Source organism: Trichoderma breve, chromosome 2 (genome assembly GCF_028502605.1).
Source record: "Trichoderma breve strain T069 chromosome 2, whole genome shotgun sequence".
In the NCBI taxonomy this organism is placed as follows: Eukaryota; Fungi; Ascomycota; class Sordariomycetes; order Hypocreales; family Hypocreaceae; genus Trichoderma; species Trichoderma breve.
In genome coordinates, this window is record NC_079233.1 from 6,398,356 (window position 1) to 6,415,415 (window position 17,060).

At 51.2% G+C, this 17,060-nt stretch overlaps 6 protein-coding genes across 6 annotated transcripts; 2 read left to right on the forward strand and 4 right to left on the reverse strand.

Moving 5' to 3' along the window:
- Window positions 1–607: 607 nt before the first annotated feature.
- T069G_04161 (low molecular weight phosphotyrosine protein phosphatase domain-containing protein) lies at window positions 608–1,281 on the reverse strand (the record flags this gene model as incomplete). Its single annotated transcript, XM_056171371.1, has 3 exons — window positions 608–865; window positions 956–1,047; window positions 1,131–1,281. The coding sequence occupies 3 exons, from the start codon at window positions 1,279–1,281 to the stop codon at window positions 608–610; spliced, it is 501 nt and encodes a 166-aa protein (XP_056032263.1).
- A 1,905-nt stretch (window positions 1,282–3,186) lies between these two features.
- On the forward strand, window positions 3,187–4,815 carry T069G_04162 (protein kinase domain-containing protein; the record flags this gene model as incomplete). The annotated part of the gene is made up of 5 exons (XM_056171372.1): window positions 3,187–3,299; window positions 3,448–3,580; window positions 3,646–3,712; window positions 3,812–4,126; window positions 4,202–4,815. The coding sequence occupies 5 exons, from the start codon at window positions 3,187–3,189 to the stop codon at window positions 4,813–4,815; spliced, it is 1,242 nt and encodes a 413-aa protein (XP_056032264.1).
- Window positions 4,816–5,998: 1,183 nt separating this feature from the next.
- Window positions 5,999–6,864, reverse strand: T069G_04163 (uncharacterized protein; the record flags this gene model as incomplete). The annotated part of the gene is made up of 2 exons (XM_056171373.1): window positions 5,999–6,648; window positions 6,744–6,864. 2 exons carry the CDS (start codon window positions 6,862–6,864, stop codon window positions 5,999–6,001), a joined length of 771 nt encoding a protein of 256 aa, XP_056032265.1.
- Window positions 6,865–10,203: 3,339 nt separating this feature from the next.
- On the reverse strand, window positions 10,204–11,250 carry T069G_04164 (uncharacterized protein; the record flags this gene model as incomplete). The annotated part of the gene is made up of 1 exon (XM_056171374.1): window positions 10,204–11,250. The coding sequence occupies one exon, from the start codon at window positions 11,248–11,250 to the stop codon at window positions 10,204–10,206; it is 1,047 nt and encodes a 348-aa protein (XP_056032266.1).
- Window positions 11,251–12,213: 963 nt separating this feature from the next.
- T069G_04165 (uncharacterized protein) lies at window positions 12,214–12,915 on the forward strand (the record flags this gene model as incomplete). Its single annotated transcript, XM_056171375.1, has 2 exons — window positions 12,214–12,252; window positions 12,355–12,915. The coding sequence occupies 2 exons, from the start codon at window positions 12,214–12,216 to the stop codon at window positions 12,913–12,915; spliced, it is 600 nt and encodes a 199-aa protein (XP_056032267.1).
- Window positions 12,916–14,035: 1,120 nt separating this feature from the next.
- T069G_04166 (uncharacterized protein) lies at window positions 14,036–16,177 on the reverse strand (the record flags this gene model as incomplete). The annotated part of the gene is made up of 1 exon (XM_056171376.1): window positions 14,036–16,177. The coding sequence occupies one exon, from the start codon at window positions 16,175–16,177 to the stop codon at window positions 14,036–14,038; it is 2,142 nt and encodes a 713-aa protein (XP_056032268.1).
- Window positions 16,178–17,060: the final 883 nt, after the last annotated feature.

Consider the following 17,060-nt stretch of genomic DNA (forward strand, 5'->3'; position numbering starts at 1 on the left):
GATGTGCTTCTTCGGGCAAAACCACTATAGTGACATCGCAGTGTCCACCCCCAAGGTCCCGCTGCTCTCAAACACCGATGTTCAAGCAATCCAGTGCCATTCTTGGCCGGGGCGCATCTAGAAGGTGTGGGCAGTGTTCTAGAAGCTTGGCTTGGGAAGGGTTGGAAGAATTCTAGATGGGCGGAGGTGATCTATCATTTTAATACCGAAATAAATCTATGATTGGATACCAGTTCATCTTGTCTACTACCCAGCTACCAGCGAATGTAGCGGATTGCTTCTTCAGTTTCCACTTACGCATCGGCACACAGATATTAATAAGACTCCCTATATCAAAATGTGTTCGGGGTTTCCCGTTCAATTAATGAGGTTCTAAATGCAAGATTAATGCCGGGTACTATCCACCAACCGCCAAATGTTCCCAAAAATGTAGTGTATGTTCTAGACACGTTCTAGGCGTATTAGTTGTTTGTATAATCCGCGTATCCCCAGAGGGGGATCTCAAAGTATTGGGTATCAAATTCCGCCCCAATTTCCATCTACTCCGATTGTCATCAAAAATATCGTAATGTTGCCGACCTCTCCCCCTTCTCTTTGCCCGCCCTCTTTACTCGTTCATGACCACCTCCTGCAGAAAGTTCTTGGCGAAGCGAGAACACTGCTCGAATGCCTTGTCGAAACCGTCCTGGCCGCCGTAGTAGGGGTCGCTAACCACTTCAGGCTTCTTCGTGCCGCTGTACTCGCCAAAAAGCATCACCTTGGCCTTGGAGTCTTTGTTCTCGCGCTTGAGACGTTCGAGATCCGACAGGTTGGAGAGATCCATGGCGAAGATGTAGTCGAACCTATCAAAGTCGCTTCTCGTAATCTGGATAACAATGATTTGTTAGCCTGTGCCTCTATGTAGCTCCAAGTCCATGATTCAAGAAGCTCGAGGTCGAGAGAGGCCCAAACTTACGCGGCGCGCATCATGGTCGTAGTCGAAAATCTCGTGGCTCTCTAGCGTCTCCATTGTTCGGGAGTCTGGCGGGTCGCCGGCATGATACGCAGCTACACGGACGTTGTCCCATCGTTAGCATCTTGCCCAACATCTCGCTGCCACTTGTGCGTTGGCCGCCACTGCTGCTACTAACCCGTTCCGCAAGAATCAATGTCGCCAATCTTGTCCTTGAACTGCGGCTGCTTTGCCAAATCTCGAAAGATCCCCTCCGCCATTGTCGAACGGCAAATGTTGCCCAAGCACACAAACAGGACGGAAACGGGCTGGCCGGGCAATCTGGTCATGCTGGGCATGCTGCTGTGTCTCTTATTTTGCTGCTGCGCGGCAAAAGACGCTGTCCGGTTCGGCCGTACGGGAAACATTTGTTGTGATTTTATTATTTTCTGGTCGTTGATGCTCGGGATCATACACAAACAAGTCGAATGCAGGAGGAAACACACAGAAAACAAAAGAAAGAAAAGGGGGCTTGTGGCACAAGAGGATGTGTAAAAGGAAGGTTGAAGAGTGAAGTTGGCCGTCAATTTGGGCCTCTTAACTCTTAATAATACAAACCATCGACTCCGTGCATGGAATATGGCATAACGACACCCCACATTACTGGCTGAAAGGCGCTGGCGAGCGGTGGGTTAAATTACCGAGTATTACCCTTGTGCCTGAGCTGAGATTGATTGCCTCCTTTCCGCCGATGTGCGTGGTTCGGTATACTCCGGAGTATATAGTCTCTGCCCGTACGAAAACAAGCACAGAGCACTACTCGCCCCCGTTGCTGGTCCAGCTCATCTCTAAAGGGCTGATGACGGGCTTATTTATAGGAACAGCAGCGATTAGCCCTTGTCTGGGCTGGGCTGGGACAGGGTGATGCGATAGAGATGTGCCGGTCTGGGATGCGGGTCTCGGGAGTGGCTGCAGTCGCTGGAATGGTCGCTGACAAGGACAAGGGCAATGCAGACTCTTCGATGTGCCCAAAGCACTTTACTGCATGCATAAAGTAAAGTCTGCAGTTGAGAACTTTGAGATGGACGACGTGATATCAATACTGCAGCTCTGCTCTTTGGACTTACATTGATACTCGGCACTGACTACAGGTATCTTCTTTGATTGTTTGACCGCCGCTGCCGCTGGTTCTCGGCCCACTCTGCGCCACCGCGAGAGCCTGGAGAAATCAGCTGTTAGTGCTTTTAGACTGCTGATGCCATGAGCCGCCTTGCCGTCTGACGAGATAATGTTGATGAAAATTGATGCCACAGACCCATTGAATAGGTACAGAGTGCTGTAGATTTCCAGCTCTCACCTCATGTTCCTATGGCTGAAGGTTACATTAGACCGCGGCTCTGCCTTTGGTCAAATGCAGCTTACCAAAAGAGAGCAAACCTAATATCAAGATGACAGGGCTGGCGTTCTCTAGACCAACCATCGTTCCGTCAAAAGCATGTGATATAATCTCCTCTACCAACGATGGCAGCCGAAGACTCCATATTGATACTACAGGACATGGAGAACTTGATGGAGAGAACAGAAGATTGCACAATGATGATCGTGAAAAATGCCAAGGAGAAGGGGCTGATACACGAAGCAATGCGCGCGGCTAGAGCCCATCACATCTTGGGGTAAAACGCGATTGGCTGTGTACCGGGTCGCTCAGCCCAGCTGCGGAGAGCCAAAGAGATTCGAGCCTGTTGGTTCTTGTTCGTATCCACACACCGTTAGCGGCGCAGAGCTGATGGATCAAACGTCGTCTGTTGTACGGAGCAGCCAACCACGGCTCGTCCTGTTTGGGAGAGTATATTCAGCGGTTTTGTGGTGGCCGCGTCTCCCTGATCACGCCGCAACTCGCTCTTCTCTTCTCCTCGACTATTACTTGTCCTCTTTCTCCTTCTTCTTTCTTCCTGTCCTCCTCTCTTGATTTTCTCTTTTTTCTGAACCTATCCATTCCAGGTCCAGCACAGCTCTTCCCCCATCCTGTGCGACCAACGATATCACACCTTGTCCTTGTCTCTTGTCCAACCATCGTGCTTCACTTTTTTTTTCTTTGTTGCGCTGCGCCAGCGAGTTTGCTAGCACTCGACAGCGCTGTACCGCCCCCTACAAGCACCCTGTCCATAGCGGCTCAGCAGCACATAAACCCCTCTCTCCCCCACACCCACATTGAGAAATCCAAGCTACCTCACACAACTACACAAAGCGCAGCCATGGCGGATCTCCAAGGACGAAAGGTATTCAAGGTCTTTAACCAGGACTTTGTCGTTGACGAACGATATACCGTCACCAAGGAGCTGGGTCAGGGAGCCTACGGCATAGTATGGTGAGTTTTCTAGTGCTGTCCGAGTCATAGCCATGGCCATACCATCACACCCCGCTTGTCTGCCACTTTGCGAAACCCCCCGCCTCCACGATACCATCAACAGCTCGGCTTGCTAACGACCGGCTCCTAATTGGGGCAAGCACAACAGCGCCGCGGTAAACAACCAGACGAACGAGGGCGTGGCTATCAAGAAGGTCACCAATGTCTTTAGTAAGAAGATCCTCGCCAAGCGCGCTCTGCGCGAGATCAAGCTGCTGCAGCACTTCCGCGGCCATCGCAACGTGAGTGACAGCCCCCGACCCGACGAGCCACGTTGATAAAGACTAACGTCTGTGGTAACCTCCAGATCACATGCCTTTATGATATGGACATTCCTAGACCCGATAACTTTAACGAGACGTACTTGTACGAAGGTCAGTATTACCGACGCTGGCGCTCGCAGCGCTGTTGCCCAGCAGAATAGGGGCCAGTACGACTGGAGAAAGCGTGACGATGCTAACATTCGTACGCAGAGCTGATGGAATGCGACTTGGCGGCTATCATCCGTTCCGGCCAGCCTTTGACCGACGCCCACTTCCAGTCTTTTATCTATCAGATCCTCTGCGGTCTCAAGTATATCCATTCCGCCAACGTCCTCCACCGAGATTTGAAGCCCGGCAACTTGCTTGTCAACGCAGACTGCGAGCTGAAGATTTGCGATTTCGGGCTTGCCCGTGGCTTCTCTGTCGACCCCGAGGAGAATGCTGGATACATGACCGAGTACGTTGCCACGAGATGGTACCGTGCGCCCGAGATCATGCTGAGCTTCCAGAGCTACACCAAAGCTAGTACGTTGCCAATTGCAAGATATTTCAAGGCTTGCTCGCCAATCCTTTGGAAATAAACTCTAACATACATGATAGTTGACGTTTGGTCTGTCGGCTGCATTCTTGCTGAGCTCCTGGGTGGCCGACCATTCTTCAAGGGCCGTGACTATGTCGACCAGCTTAACCAGATTCTGCACATTCTCGGAACCCCTAATGAGGAGACGCTCCGCCGCATAGGATCCCCCCGTGCTCAAGAATACGTCCGCAACCTGCCATTCATGCCCAAGAAGCCTTTCCCGGCTCTGTTCCCCGACGCCAACCCCGACGCCCTCGACCTCCTCGACAAGATGCTTGCCTTTGACCCCTCACAGCGTATCAGCGTTGAGCAGGCGCTTGAGCACCCATACCTCCACATCTGGCATGATGCTTCTGATGAGCCGGACTGCCCTACAACATTCAACTTTGACTTTGAAGTCGTCGAGGATGTGGGCGAAATGCGCAAGATGATTCTGGACGAGGTGCTGCGCTTCCGACAGCTGGTCCGTACTGCTCCTGCTTCTGGCAACCAGGCTGCGGCCCAGCAGATACAGGTTCCGATGCCGTCAGCTGGTGGCCAATGGACCGCCGAGGACCCGCGACCGCAGGAATATATGGGACACCCTAACGGACTCGAGCAGGATCTCCAGGCGGGCATGGACATCAGGAGGTAAATCTGCGTGTAGAGCGCAAAAGAACAGGGTTGAAATGACTTTCTGTTATATGGGAGGCGAACATGGATGGAAAAGTCTATACTGAATGCTGCACATTCCCTCATCATGACACGGAAGAGCGAAGAGACGGAAGAATTATGCAAAACAAAAGGAGTTTTATTACATTAGGAAGACTACTAGGTATTTCTTGACGCTGGATATGGGTATTAGTGAAGCGAGAATCAGCGCGTTGGAACGAGGCACAATTACTATCATCGATGAATGCTGTATACAATACACTCTGAATAGCGCATACCAGCATAATTTTCTGAATGATAAAGTGTCTTGGATGCTGCTTTGCTCTTGTTCTCTGGTCGGACGTTGGTTGACAAACAAGGCTGACTTGGGGGCTGTCGCAACTGCAGGTAGCCGAAACGCCTTGTTGAGTTGCGAACGCATCCTGCAATCTAGCGGTAAACCTAATCGCGAACTGGTAAAGTCAATTAATTCACTTATCGTGGAACAAAGGGCATTTTGAGATATTGCGTAAGAACTAAGCTGGGCCTTGACGAGATTGGTATTCCGTAGAAAAGGGCTGTGAGATTTTAAAGCGATACGTCGTGGGGGGAAGGAAACACATGGTTACGAATCGGCGAATCACCAGGGTGGTGGTGGGTTAGTTTAGTCGTTTATTCACCGATTATGCAATCCGTGTATTTTTGGAGCACTGTGAGTCTTGTGTCTCTTTATCTTTTGAGATGATCTTTTTGAATGAAGTAATGTATTGTTAAGGCGAGTTAATAATATCTCCCCCTAATAACTAATTCTGTCTATGCGATTTCGAAAGCAAACACAACTCCTGAACAACCTGAACTACCTAGTATGCAAGTGAAGTGAGAAGTAAGGGGAATAATGAAAAAATGACCAAAAAAATGTACATTTGCCTGCCTGCCTGCCTAGAAAATTTCGTATTGGTACCCAATTGTCATTTCCTGTTTGCCCATGAGAAAGCCCGTAAAAAAAGTGTATCTTGAAACCGAGAGAAAAAGAAAAACAAAAAGTCTTTTTAAACCCTTTCCCAACTCCCTCGTCTAAAATAGTCTTTAAAGCAAGAGAAAGTCGAAGCCAAGGAGAATAAAAGAAATTAATACTGGAAAAAGAAAAGGAAGAAAAAAGAGCCCGTAGTTTCTAAATTGCTGGCTGTTTAGGACTTGGGACCGTAGAACCAGTACTGAGCAGCGTAGCTCGTGCTGTCCTGGCCAGCAGCCTTGGAACAGCCGTGAGAGTTTCCTCCAGCAGTCTCGACACGGTAGACGAACGTAGCACCCTTTGAGTTGGCAGCGTCGAGAGCGAGCCAGGCGACAGCGCCAGTGCCCTGGGGACCGGGGTCTGCACTACCAGGAGCAGGGACGGAGGCCTTCTTCGCAGCAACGACGTTGAAGCTGCCGCGGCGGAGGATGAAAGTCGGTGCGCCGTCGGTGTTGAAGAAGTGGTGGCCGAGGAAGGGCAGCTTGCCGTACTCTTCACCGAGATCGAGGGCGGCAGCGCGGGTGAAGGGACGCTTGAGAGAAGCTCCCGGGGAAGCCACTTCGACGCGGCCGACGGTGGAGTCGTTGAAGTGGAGGGGGATGGCGTGGTGGTTGAGGGCAAAGGCGGGCAGCTGGTTGAATTTCTCGATGGTGAGCGAGTTGGGGCCGGATTCCGGGTAGAGCAGGCTGATGTCGTAGAACATGGCGAGGGCGCCGGTCGAGACTGCGTCGGCGCCGACGGAGGCGCAGGAGTAGTTTTGGATGCCGAGGCCGAGGGCGATGACTTTGAGTTCGAGGCCTGCTGGGGGAGGAGGGAGTTCGGCGGCTGAGAGGAAAAAGATGTTAGTATTGGTTTCGTTATGTGATATACGGATGTATGTGTGTGTTGTGTAAGTGGTGTAAGTGGAATTGGTTACTTACCACCGCCGGTCAAGGGCAGAGAAGGGTCGGGCATCGGAGCTCGGCAGGATACAGTCCTTTCGACGGGTGTGCCGAGGGCCAGAGCGGCCGAGGCGAGGAAGAGAAGAGATTTGCTGAGCATCTTTGCTGCTGATATTGTCGTTTGGATTGAAGGAGGAGAGTGTATGAGTGAGAGAAGATGGAAGAGCTGAGTGCTGAGCTGAATCCAGATCTCACCCCCAAAGAGCTGGGGAAGCTCGGGATAGTTATAAGCAGACACACAAAGAGCCAGAAGCTAAGCTCATGCACAGCAGAGGCTAAAAAAGGCAGCAAGAGAATGGAAATAGAAATCCAGGCTAGGGGTCCCCCTCGGAATGGGTGTGGTCGAGGCAGCATGGCCCAGGGTCAGGTTGGTTTCTCCGCTTGGGCGCTTAGAGCGGCGGGCTGCAGTAGTGCGGTCCGTGGCATTTTGTTGCGATTGTGGTCCGGAACTTTGCGAGATCCGGGATTTATTTTTGTTTTTTCTAGTTCTTCTATTGATGACAATAATAGCTATTATGTTCTGTTTTGAGTGAGTTGTCTTGGTGTGCCATGAGGTTGATGGGGAGGCAAGTTTGACGGCGAATTGGCCTCCGTCTAAGACAAACGCACATGGATTCGCCAACTGAGACGTTGGGCTGAGATGAGATTCTGTACAAAGTCCACAATGGCCGGGAAATCGGAATCCCAAGTCCCTCTCTCTCGCTTTGTGTGTGTGCCGCCCATGCAAGTAAGAGCCAGGGATCTTGTGTGGCTGGACTGGGGTGGTTTTTTTCTAGGTACAGTACAGTAGCAATCTTGGTTTACCCTCCAGTCTCTTGTTCTTTGTTTTTTTTTTCGGCTGGTTGCATCCGGATCAACAGACCCCAGCTGCGATCCCACTCAACTTGTTTGAGGCGCCCACTGAAGATTGCGATGAGGCCAGATGCGGGTTCGTGCAGCAATGTTTTGTCGTACGACCGCTTGTGTTGCTTTGGTGAGCCGAGGGACGGGGCGGTTCTTGGACGATTCGCGGTGTTTGACTCGATGGTGGATTGATGAACCAAGATTCTTGGCGGGCGGCAAATAGAGTGGCCTTTGATGCTATGCTACGATTTCTTCCTGTATTGCAAGACTCACGGACAATGGATTGGATGAGTGACATAGCTCGACCCGTTCTAGCTGTGTCATTCATTGCTTGTTTCGTGGCATAGCTGTCATGGGAGGCGGTCATCCAGCACTCCGGGACGCTCTCCTCCGGCCACGCAAACGACAATGGAAGTCCCCCGTCGAGAATAGAATGCTGACTGGCTTCAACTAGCTTGTTCAGCTGGTTTTAGCTGAAAGAAGCAAGATAATCCTTTTGTTCCCTTGTTTCCCTCCTTTGTCATTCACTTCCAAAGCCTGTCTCATCTGGAATCCTGTGACTGGAATACCTACTGTACGGCAGGAAACAAACAAACATCCATGGGAAGCCCTCAGCTAGAACATCGAATCCCTGCTCCCCTGGTCGCGCTGTTTTTGCTGAGCTGCAAGGCTTAGCATGGATGTCCAGACCATGTTCGCGGCCTAGGCTCAAAGGCGCAAGGCTGGCTTGGGGATTCCAAAAACGCCATGGCGCGTGTGAGATTGGGAGAGCGGAAAGTTTGATACCCGCGGCACCGCCACATGGCGCCGAGGGCTGAGGACTTTTTGGTTGGTCTTTGCTGGCTTCTTTTCTTCTCTGTTGGTTGATTGCTGTTGTTCATGCGAGGAGCTAGCTACCTAGTAATGACGACGAGTACATGAACATGTTCCCTATTGATGGTTCGGAAGATAGACGAAGCCTCTTTTTTTTTTTTTGTCCGGATCGGCATGAATTTGGAATTGGCTGCATGTAATACGCATACTTGACGCCCTGAATCTGGTTTGTACGCGGATTTAATCTCCTTTTACTTGCTCTCTCACCTGTTTTGTGTTTCGGTAACGCTGCACAAACGTCGAACATATCAACTCAATACAAATCACCGCAACGTACTCGTACAGGATTCAGTCCTTGTCTCGCAACTCTTCGGACTAATCACTTGCCGCATCAATACTATTCTCTCCTCCTCTCCAAAACTCGGACCTTTTGGCCATCTTGCTAAACTGGCCTGCCCACATGGCCATCTATTTTTAGAGCAACTCCACGCCATCAAATATGGACCTCGCGCCGGCTTATAAACACTGTCTCCACCTGTCAGCGGTCAGATTAACGAAGAACGCCGGGCTCAAAAAATGAAATTGCGAGAGTTAGCTAATCTATTGAGGGCCATGTAACTTTGATTCCAGTTCGCCAAGAGGAGTTCCTTGCTTTGACTTGCCTGTATAGTAGATTCGATATGCTCTGTTTCCAAATCTGCTTGATTGGCAGAGGCGGTGATGGAGGGTGTTTTGTCACTGATCCTAGTGAAGTGCTGGGGTGAGGCTAACTGGGTGGTGTAAATGGGCTCAACTCTTTGATCCTTGATCCTGCGCATCCTCCGACTTGGGTGAGTTGGTTATGTAATTACAGCTAATTCTTATATTTGATCATCCTTTGCTTGTATCTCTTTTGCACTTTTGACTCTCGCTGGCTCGGCTGTTGGCTCGCAAAAAGCCAATCCGTTGGTTATGATTAAGTCTGCCTTGAACAAGCGCTGCTCGGAAGTTGAAACCTCCGGCGGCCACGTCGCCTGCTGCTAGCCGCTCCTTGGGCTGAATACTCTTCTACTATAAATGATTGAGCCTTACAAACAGCGTAAAACTTCTGTTGGATTGCCGAAAAACACATTGTGTTGGTTGGCAAAGGATTTGTAGTGGCCATTGCTTTGGGCTAACCAAGGCCGGCTGTGTCCTCGATCCATCTTCGATCCATCCAACGCGCTGGTTGCACTAACAGCACTTGAGTCTACTAGTAAAGGCATTGTCACATATCGAAGGATGCGATAGATCGCCTGCACATGTACCGAGCATTGGACTGTATGCATGTTGAAGAGAAACAGGTTAGTGTCGAGGTGCTGGTGGTTTGCTTGATGGCTCGCTTCATCTAGCTTCAGCATTATTCATCTGTCTAAATTAAGATGGACATGGTTGGCTATATATTCTCATCTCTCTGCACTGATAAGCTCTCTTCCTCGCCTGTCTACGTTCTACTGAGACACTGCAGTCCTTTTTTGAGTGGTACGTGCACATGCAGCTTCTCTGGAGAAGAAACTCAACGTTTGAGACTTTCATATACATTCATGACTCTGCTACGATCCGGTAACAATATTAACTAATAATAACTCCTGCTCATATGTCCATCTTCTTCTCGTATCTCATAATGCCGTACCTAATATCAGGCATGCAAGTCGTTAGGTCATCTTAACAGTTCTGAATCAGTCTGCGATGCTGGATAAGCCTCCATAACTGGCCAACAACTCTGTATTTGAGTCATGTCCGACACCCTTCATGTCAGGCCCAACTATATGTACCAGTATGTCTTTGACCGCGGCAGCGTAGCCTGACTTCCAACTTGCTTTCGGGGAATCTTATGCGCGGATTTTTGGTTTCCAGTATGGTTGTTATTGTTGTTGGGCAACTCGGCTGGTCGTGAATACACCGAGTTTCCGTATGTAGATGGCGCCGGATTCAGTTCCGACATCCTAGGTGTTCTGCTCAAAATATATCCATCCTCCAACTCGGCAATACTCATCAAAGGCTGCGAGCTGTCATCCGCCCTTCCCCACAGATCAAGCACAACAGGTGCTCTTTGAGGAACTGCTGGCCTTCCCCATTGATCAACCGCATCAGGGGCGCTTTGAGGAACTGCTGGCCTTTCCCACTGGTCAGGCACAACAGGGGCTCTTTCAGGAATTGCTGGCATGATCGAGATGTCCGAGTATGTAGAGTTCCTGTTCCTGTTCCTGTTGTTTGGCAGTGGCGCATATCGGTGCCCGCCCGTCATAGCTGGCACTGCTGGCATAATCGGGATGTCCGAGTATGTAGAGTTCCTGCTGCTGCTGCTGTTGTTGTTGTTGCTGCGGCTGTTTGGCAGTGGCGCATATCGGTGCCCGCCAGTTTGGTACATCTCCTGAGTGGGAAAGTCTGGCTTTGGACCATGAGGCGTACTTGGCTCTACTACGCAACTCCAAGTGTCCGCATCCTCATCTGCTTCTTGTTTCGGTTCCCGGCTGGCGAAGTTATATAGCAAGAGCCCTATGACTACTATCAACGCCAGTACCCCTAGAGTGATGCCGGCTCCTAGGCCTATCTTTGTTCCTTCATCCATGCCATTGCTTGTCTGAGTGCTGTTTGTTTGACTGCTATTGGTTTGGCTGGGCAGTTGAGTCGTCTGTGTACTTGTAGTAGTAGTACATTCAATCGGCGGATACGAAAAGTCTCGCTCTACCGCTGTTCGGGCTGCCGGCTTTAATACTGGATGCGACGTCTGCTGGAGAAACTCCTTGGTGGGAGTTGGAGTTGCAGCATTTTCTAGAGAGCGAGTTGCGAGAAATTGTCCAAGTCGCATGGCCGCGGCGAATACATGCACCGAGTATTGCCGCAATACTCTGGTTGCGTCAAGAAATGCCTTTCGTCATCGCGACCGTGAGGATATTAAGACAGCGAAATAAGAGGAGAGTCGGGGGAACGAAAACACCGTGGAAACTAAATAAAGCTGTGCGAATACCAAGAGAGAGCCAGCGGGAATACCTGTATATATTAATAGTTATTCATTCAATAGGCGAAATCCCGAGGCCCTTGCAGCGAAAATCGACGAGAGGCAGCCTGGGGCCGCTGCAGGTCTTCGCACATTCAACCATGAATCGAGCCATAGCGACACCCACAGCGTGCAAAAGCGGAAACAATCTCCATTCAGCCCAAACCAAAGTAAGACAAGCTGGAATTGGAAAAGAGTCTGGATGCCAGGCTAAACCAACAACTAAGACGAGTTGACAGGGAGCTGTTTGACTCTGGATTGGGTGGTTGAGTTGGAGGGCTAAAAAGTGATGGCGGGGACGAGTTCCGTCGTGTAAGGATTTGGCGGGATTCGGTCTAAGGCGTCATGCAGCCCAGCACCTGATGAGAATCCTCCCTGTTTGCCCGAGTGCGTGTGCATGAACATGAACTTGAATCACCTCCAGTGGACGGCGTTTGGATGTTGTGAGAGTGGAGGACACTCCACTGTCAGATGCAGTGGCCACGCGTTACAAATGCCATCGAGATCCAAGAGTCGCATTCGGATTCCCAGTGGGATGGATAGGTAAGCTGCTGTGCTGTTGGTGTAGCTGTTGGTGTAGCTGTTGGTGTAGCTGTTGGTGCGGGTAGCTGTGGCCTTCAGGTGTGCTGTAGCTGTAGGCGAGAGGTGGCCATAGCTCAAGCTCCAAAACCGCCCCCACCACAGCCGTGCCCAAGAAACACCTACCACATTGATTCGTGATCTGCAACTTGCACCAGCTTTAGCAACACCAATCTCCGCTCACAAACGCCCATCATGTCGCGTCGTCCAGCAAAAGGAGACTACATTGAAACGGTAAGGATATCCTCTTTCTTTTTATAGCAATAGTCAATATTGTCTCCATCTTGGCCGGAAGAAGTAGAAGAAAGCCTCGCCTACTAACCTGGCATCATCCAGGACACCGGCAACAAGGTCGCCCGCAAGGCCGTCCTCGTCGGCACCCAAAACATCATGCTCGGCGGAAAGACCGTCATCCAGCCCGAAGTCATGATCCGAGGCGACCTCGTCCGCACCGCCGCGCCGCCACCTTCATCTGGCGGAAACGCCGCCCCGCAAAACACCACCGCCGTCGCCATCGGCCGCTATTGCTTCCTCTCGCGGGCTGTCCTGCTGCGGCCGCCCGGACGCATCTACAAGGGCGTCTTCACGTATATGCCGCTGAGAATCGGGGACCACGTCTTCATCGGGCAGGGCACCGTGGTGCAGGCGGCGAGCATCGGGAATCATGTGTACATTGGGAATGGGTGTGTCATCAACGAGTTTGCCATTATCAAGGACTACGTCAAGGTCCTGGATGGCACGATTGTCCCTGCGAACATGGTCATTCCGAGTTTCTCTATAGTGGCTGGTCAGCCGGGCCGCGTGGTGGGAGAGCTGCCTGATGGTGCGCACGAAGAGTTTGAGCTGAGAGACCTTTATAAGACGGTTGGCAACAATCCGCAACCAGCGGCGGCCTGACCGACTTTTACGTATAACTGACGTATGGATACCCTTTTACGAACAACTGCTGGTCGGACCACATGACAGCGTCCTGGAACTGAAGCATGGCTGAGAAATAGCTCAGGAGAGATGAAGACATGCACGAGGCTCGGGCTACGGTCTAACAATTGGGTGGTAATTGCCATCAACCACATGTCCTGGGAGTCACAATCTTGCACCTAGACACCCGAAGCTGCCTATGAAACAACAGAGCAACGCTTCGAAATGCAGCATAGATGCATCGGATATTGTGCTCGACTGTTCTCCGGTGCATCCATTTCACCAAGCAGAAACAGAGAAATTCCCTCCCCTCGGCACTCCGTCCCGTTCACGGAAAATCCCGTTCGACGGCATATTCCATATCGGCTTTCGGTTTTGACCCGCGTCAGCTTCAGGCAAGACAGAGCTCAGGATCCTTAAGCCGATTACTACATGCTGGTCATTGGTTCAAGGACAAGGACAGCTCAAGTACGGCATTTCACCACACCGCTGCCCCATCTTTGCCGACGTTCTTGGCGACGTTCTTGGTGACGGCCCATTTACCGAGGTTGAGGATGCAATGTCGGTGGATATCGGCCTTTACGAGGAGAGGAGATTACCGTGGTCGTGATCATTTCCCTCAGGAGAGCAATACGGCGGGAGGAGATTGTCGAAAGCCCAAGGCCCCTCAGAGAGCATCGCAAAAGAGCCCCAATTTCTTCCGCGAAATAAATATCGTTAGATGGAGAAATAAAAGAGCACTGAGCTCAATAGCAACGAGGCATCGTCATGATAGATCCTGATGGAAATAGACAAATAGACAACAAAATTCTGGCTTTTATACAAGATATGAATAGACTTAGGTTTTATATTCCACACGCTGTGATAATGCCTATACCAGAATGGCACCCTAGAGGAGCCCTATAATGGCTACGAAAAAAAAAAGTATATATACAAAGATGAAATGTAGGTGTATAATGTATCCGGGGGTATCTTAGTTTCAGCTCGGATAGACAAACTCGTCATTGTAATCCCAAAATGGTGTGTATTCCTGCTCATTATCATCATCAGAAGATATTTCGTCTCGTCTTCTTTCCCCCCTTTTATCGAATCGAAATCATCAACAGTTTGAAAATTGCCCTCGGCCCTTCCAATGAGCAGGCGGACGCCCGCCTCGGTTCCGAATAATCTCTACTACATCCCACGGATGCGCCTCCAGCACATCCATGCCCGCAGGCTCCAGCCAGCCCAACGCCTCGACGCCATTAAAACCCTTATGCCACGGCTGCAAGTCACACGCTCCGGCAAGCGTCTCCATGAACTCACGCAGCCTCCTCGCAGCGGACTTTTGGACCGAATCATTCGGACAAAGGGACGCAAGCGCGGAATCTCCCGAGCCTAGCCACCACAGCCGGCGCTCGTTGCTGTCTTCAGGAGGTGGGTCGTCTTCTGGGCTTGCTCTCATTATGTTTTTCCATGGTTGGGTCCGCTCCTCTTTCCTTGCGGATTGGGAGAGCCAGGATATGTGATTAGCTGCCCATTTGTCTACGGACGTGTTGGTGTCGATGCCCACTGATACTTGCATCGTCATGTGGTTCGGGACCCAGCCCTCGACGATGAGGTACAGCTTCCATATCCCCCGGCGAATGACACCATTTTCATGATCCGGGTGAATGGGTCTGTGTAACTTGTTGATGAACTCTGGAATTAGGGGGATTTGTGCAGCATCGTCATCACCCTCGCCTTCATCCGTGGGACTGAAATGGTTCATGCTCATAATCTCCGTCGGCACACACACGCCAATGTTCCGTGCGGCTTGGTTCGGCCCAGGAGACAAGGTGAATGCATTTCCCGCCGGGAGGTGGGTAACCTGAATTGGTGGAAAGTTCAAGACAACTAAATCATCAAATGGGATCCAGTCAAATGTCCGAAAATCCGGCGGTTGCTCGTTGAAGTTGATGGTTCCGCCTGATAGAGGACACTTTATGCCGCGATGTCGACACATGTAGTATATCTCGACGAGACGTCGTGACTCTCGGCAGGTCGCTAGGAGAGTGTATACAGATAGATAGCCAGAGTTGCGTGAAGTAGTGGCGCGTACGCGAAACTCCTCTGTAGACCAGGAGGGCGCCAGATGACGTCTGCGCTGGTGATTCAACACATCAAAAAAGTGTACGCTTGGCCTCCTCGGAATCAGCTCGCACCAGATGCGATGCCGGATTTCGGGCGGAAGTTGCTGGAAAAGCGGAAAAGACTGCTTCATCGGCGGTCGGTCGCAGCTAGGGGAGACACCTCGAATTCTACCAGCCAAGGCCAGCTGGTCCTCTCTCCTGAGCTCTTCCTCGATCAGGGGGATCTGATCCAGTGCCCAACGCAGAAGCAACTCGTGACGCTCCGACCTCTCTTGGGCGAACCGGTAAGCATGTGTTTTGCGAGCAAAGTCGGAGATTACATAGCCTCTTTTGTTAATCATCCTCAGTCGTTCTCTGGCCTCTGTATACAGCCGTTGTTCTCGTTCCATTTGCTGACTAGTTCGCGGCCCTCCGAGGGGATCCTTCCAGTTTAATCGGTTCCTGGCTGTCTCACATTCCTCCTCAGCCCTGCGGCGTTCGTCCCTTCGTCTGGTAACTTCGAGGCTGGATGGGCGACAAATGTCACTCGTCGGCGTCCTGACCTGCTCGAATGGGCCCAAAACCTGTGCATCCATGAGTTGGGCCAGTGCTGCATCATAGCCCGGCTGGCATGTCTCGAGCCACTTGTCATACTCGTCGCGCCTGGTAAACTCGTAGTTGATGTATTCTATCCATGTTGCCAACTTGTTCTGCTGGTCTATATGCCTGCAGAATCCATTCGGTGGCTTGTCAAATCCAGGAGGAAGCGCAAAACTGTGACGTTCTAGCCGTTCAGTGAGTTCTTCGAGATGATTGGGGTACCGGGGTGGGCGCCGAGATGATTTCTGGTGAGACAGAAACATCCTCCATCTGGTCAGCTGCTTGCCAAAGACCTGCCACTCGTCTGACTGGTCTTGCCAAAAGGCCAGGATGTCACGATATTTCCCCGGTGCAGAGACGATGCTTTTGAGTTGGCTCAACGGATGTGATGGACGGCCTCCTTCGCTGACTAGAGCATGGTAGGCAAACGTTTCGGCCTCGACTGCTCCTTCCGGGGGTCTATGACTGGGATTTGTGAAACCGAGCAGTATCTCGGCCTCGATTTCCGATGAGTGATTGGAGAAGGGATCCGTCTCCTCGTCTGAGTCCATTGGTCGATCAAGTAGATGAGATTGAGATGGCGAGATGGAACGGCGAGGAGGCGACGAAGAGGGGAACGGCAGCATTTCTTTTAAATGGCACGACCTAGTCTCCTAATCCAAGCACCAATAAAGTAGCTGACTCATAAATCTCGGACTTGGGCCAATTGGAGCGATTAGGCTGTCTCAGTTGAATGCAGGGAGGCTACGCCAGCGGTCACTTGGTCGTTTTGCTCTAGCTCTAGGGAAGCAGGGAGAGCATTCGCAGGGGCATCTCATGCAGCTGAGCGAGATGGCGGGCGTTTGCCTCGACCTGTTTCCGAGAGTCCACGGCGATGCTGAGATGAAGTGACTTTGGTGATGTTTTGTTGGAGTCGCGATTTGAAATCAGAGTGTGGCTTGAAGGGCGATTTGGGACCTGAGGCGGCTGACTAAGTAAACTGACGTTATGGTGCTGTGCATCGAGTCAGACGCTGCGTCACATTACAGTTGGGCCGTGCAGGGAACAAACGAACAACCTGGTGAGAACCGAGTGCCGCGACTGGGGTTGGACTGAAATACCAAACGGTAGGAAGAAAGAAGAGAAATGAAAGAGGAAAAGTAACCAGAAAGAAAGAAGGAGATGGTGCAGAACTAAATGCTGGGATAGGCGGGTTGATTAATATCGACTCCCGCAATCCTCCAGCTAGGCCAGTGTAGGCGTTTGGTGGACCGCCCCCTTTCCGGTGTGAATCGAGCTGAAGCAGACCCAAAAATGCCGTGTGTTGACAAGACAAATCACTGCCCAGAAGGATTCCATGGCTTGCATGGCCATCTCAATCTACCTATTAACAGGCTGCAGATCATACACCGGCGACTAGCCCGGAAGTGGGCGCCAAAACGCTGGGCTATCTAG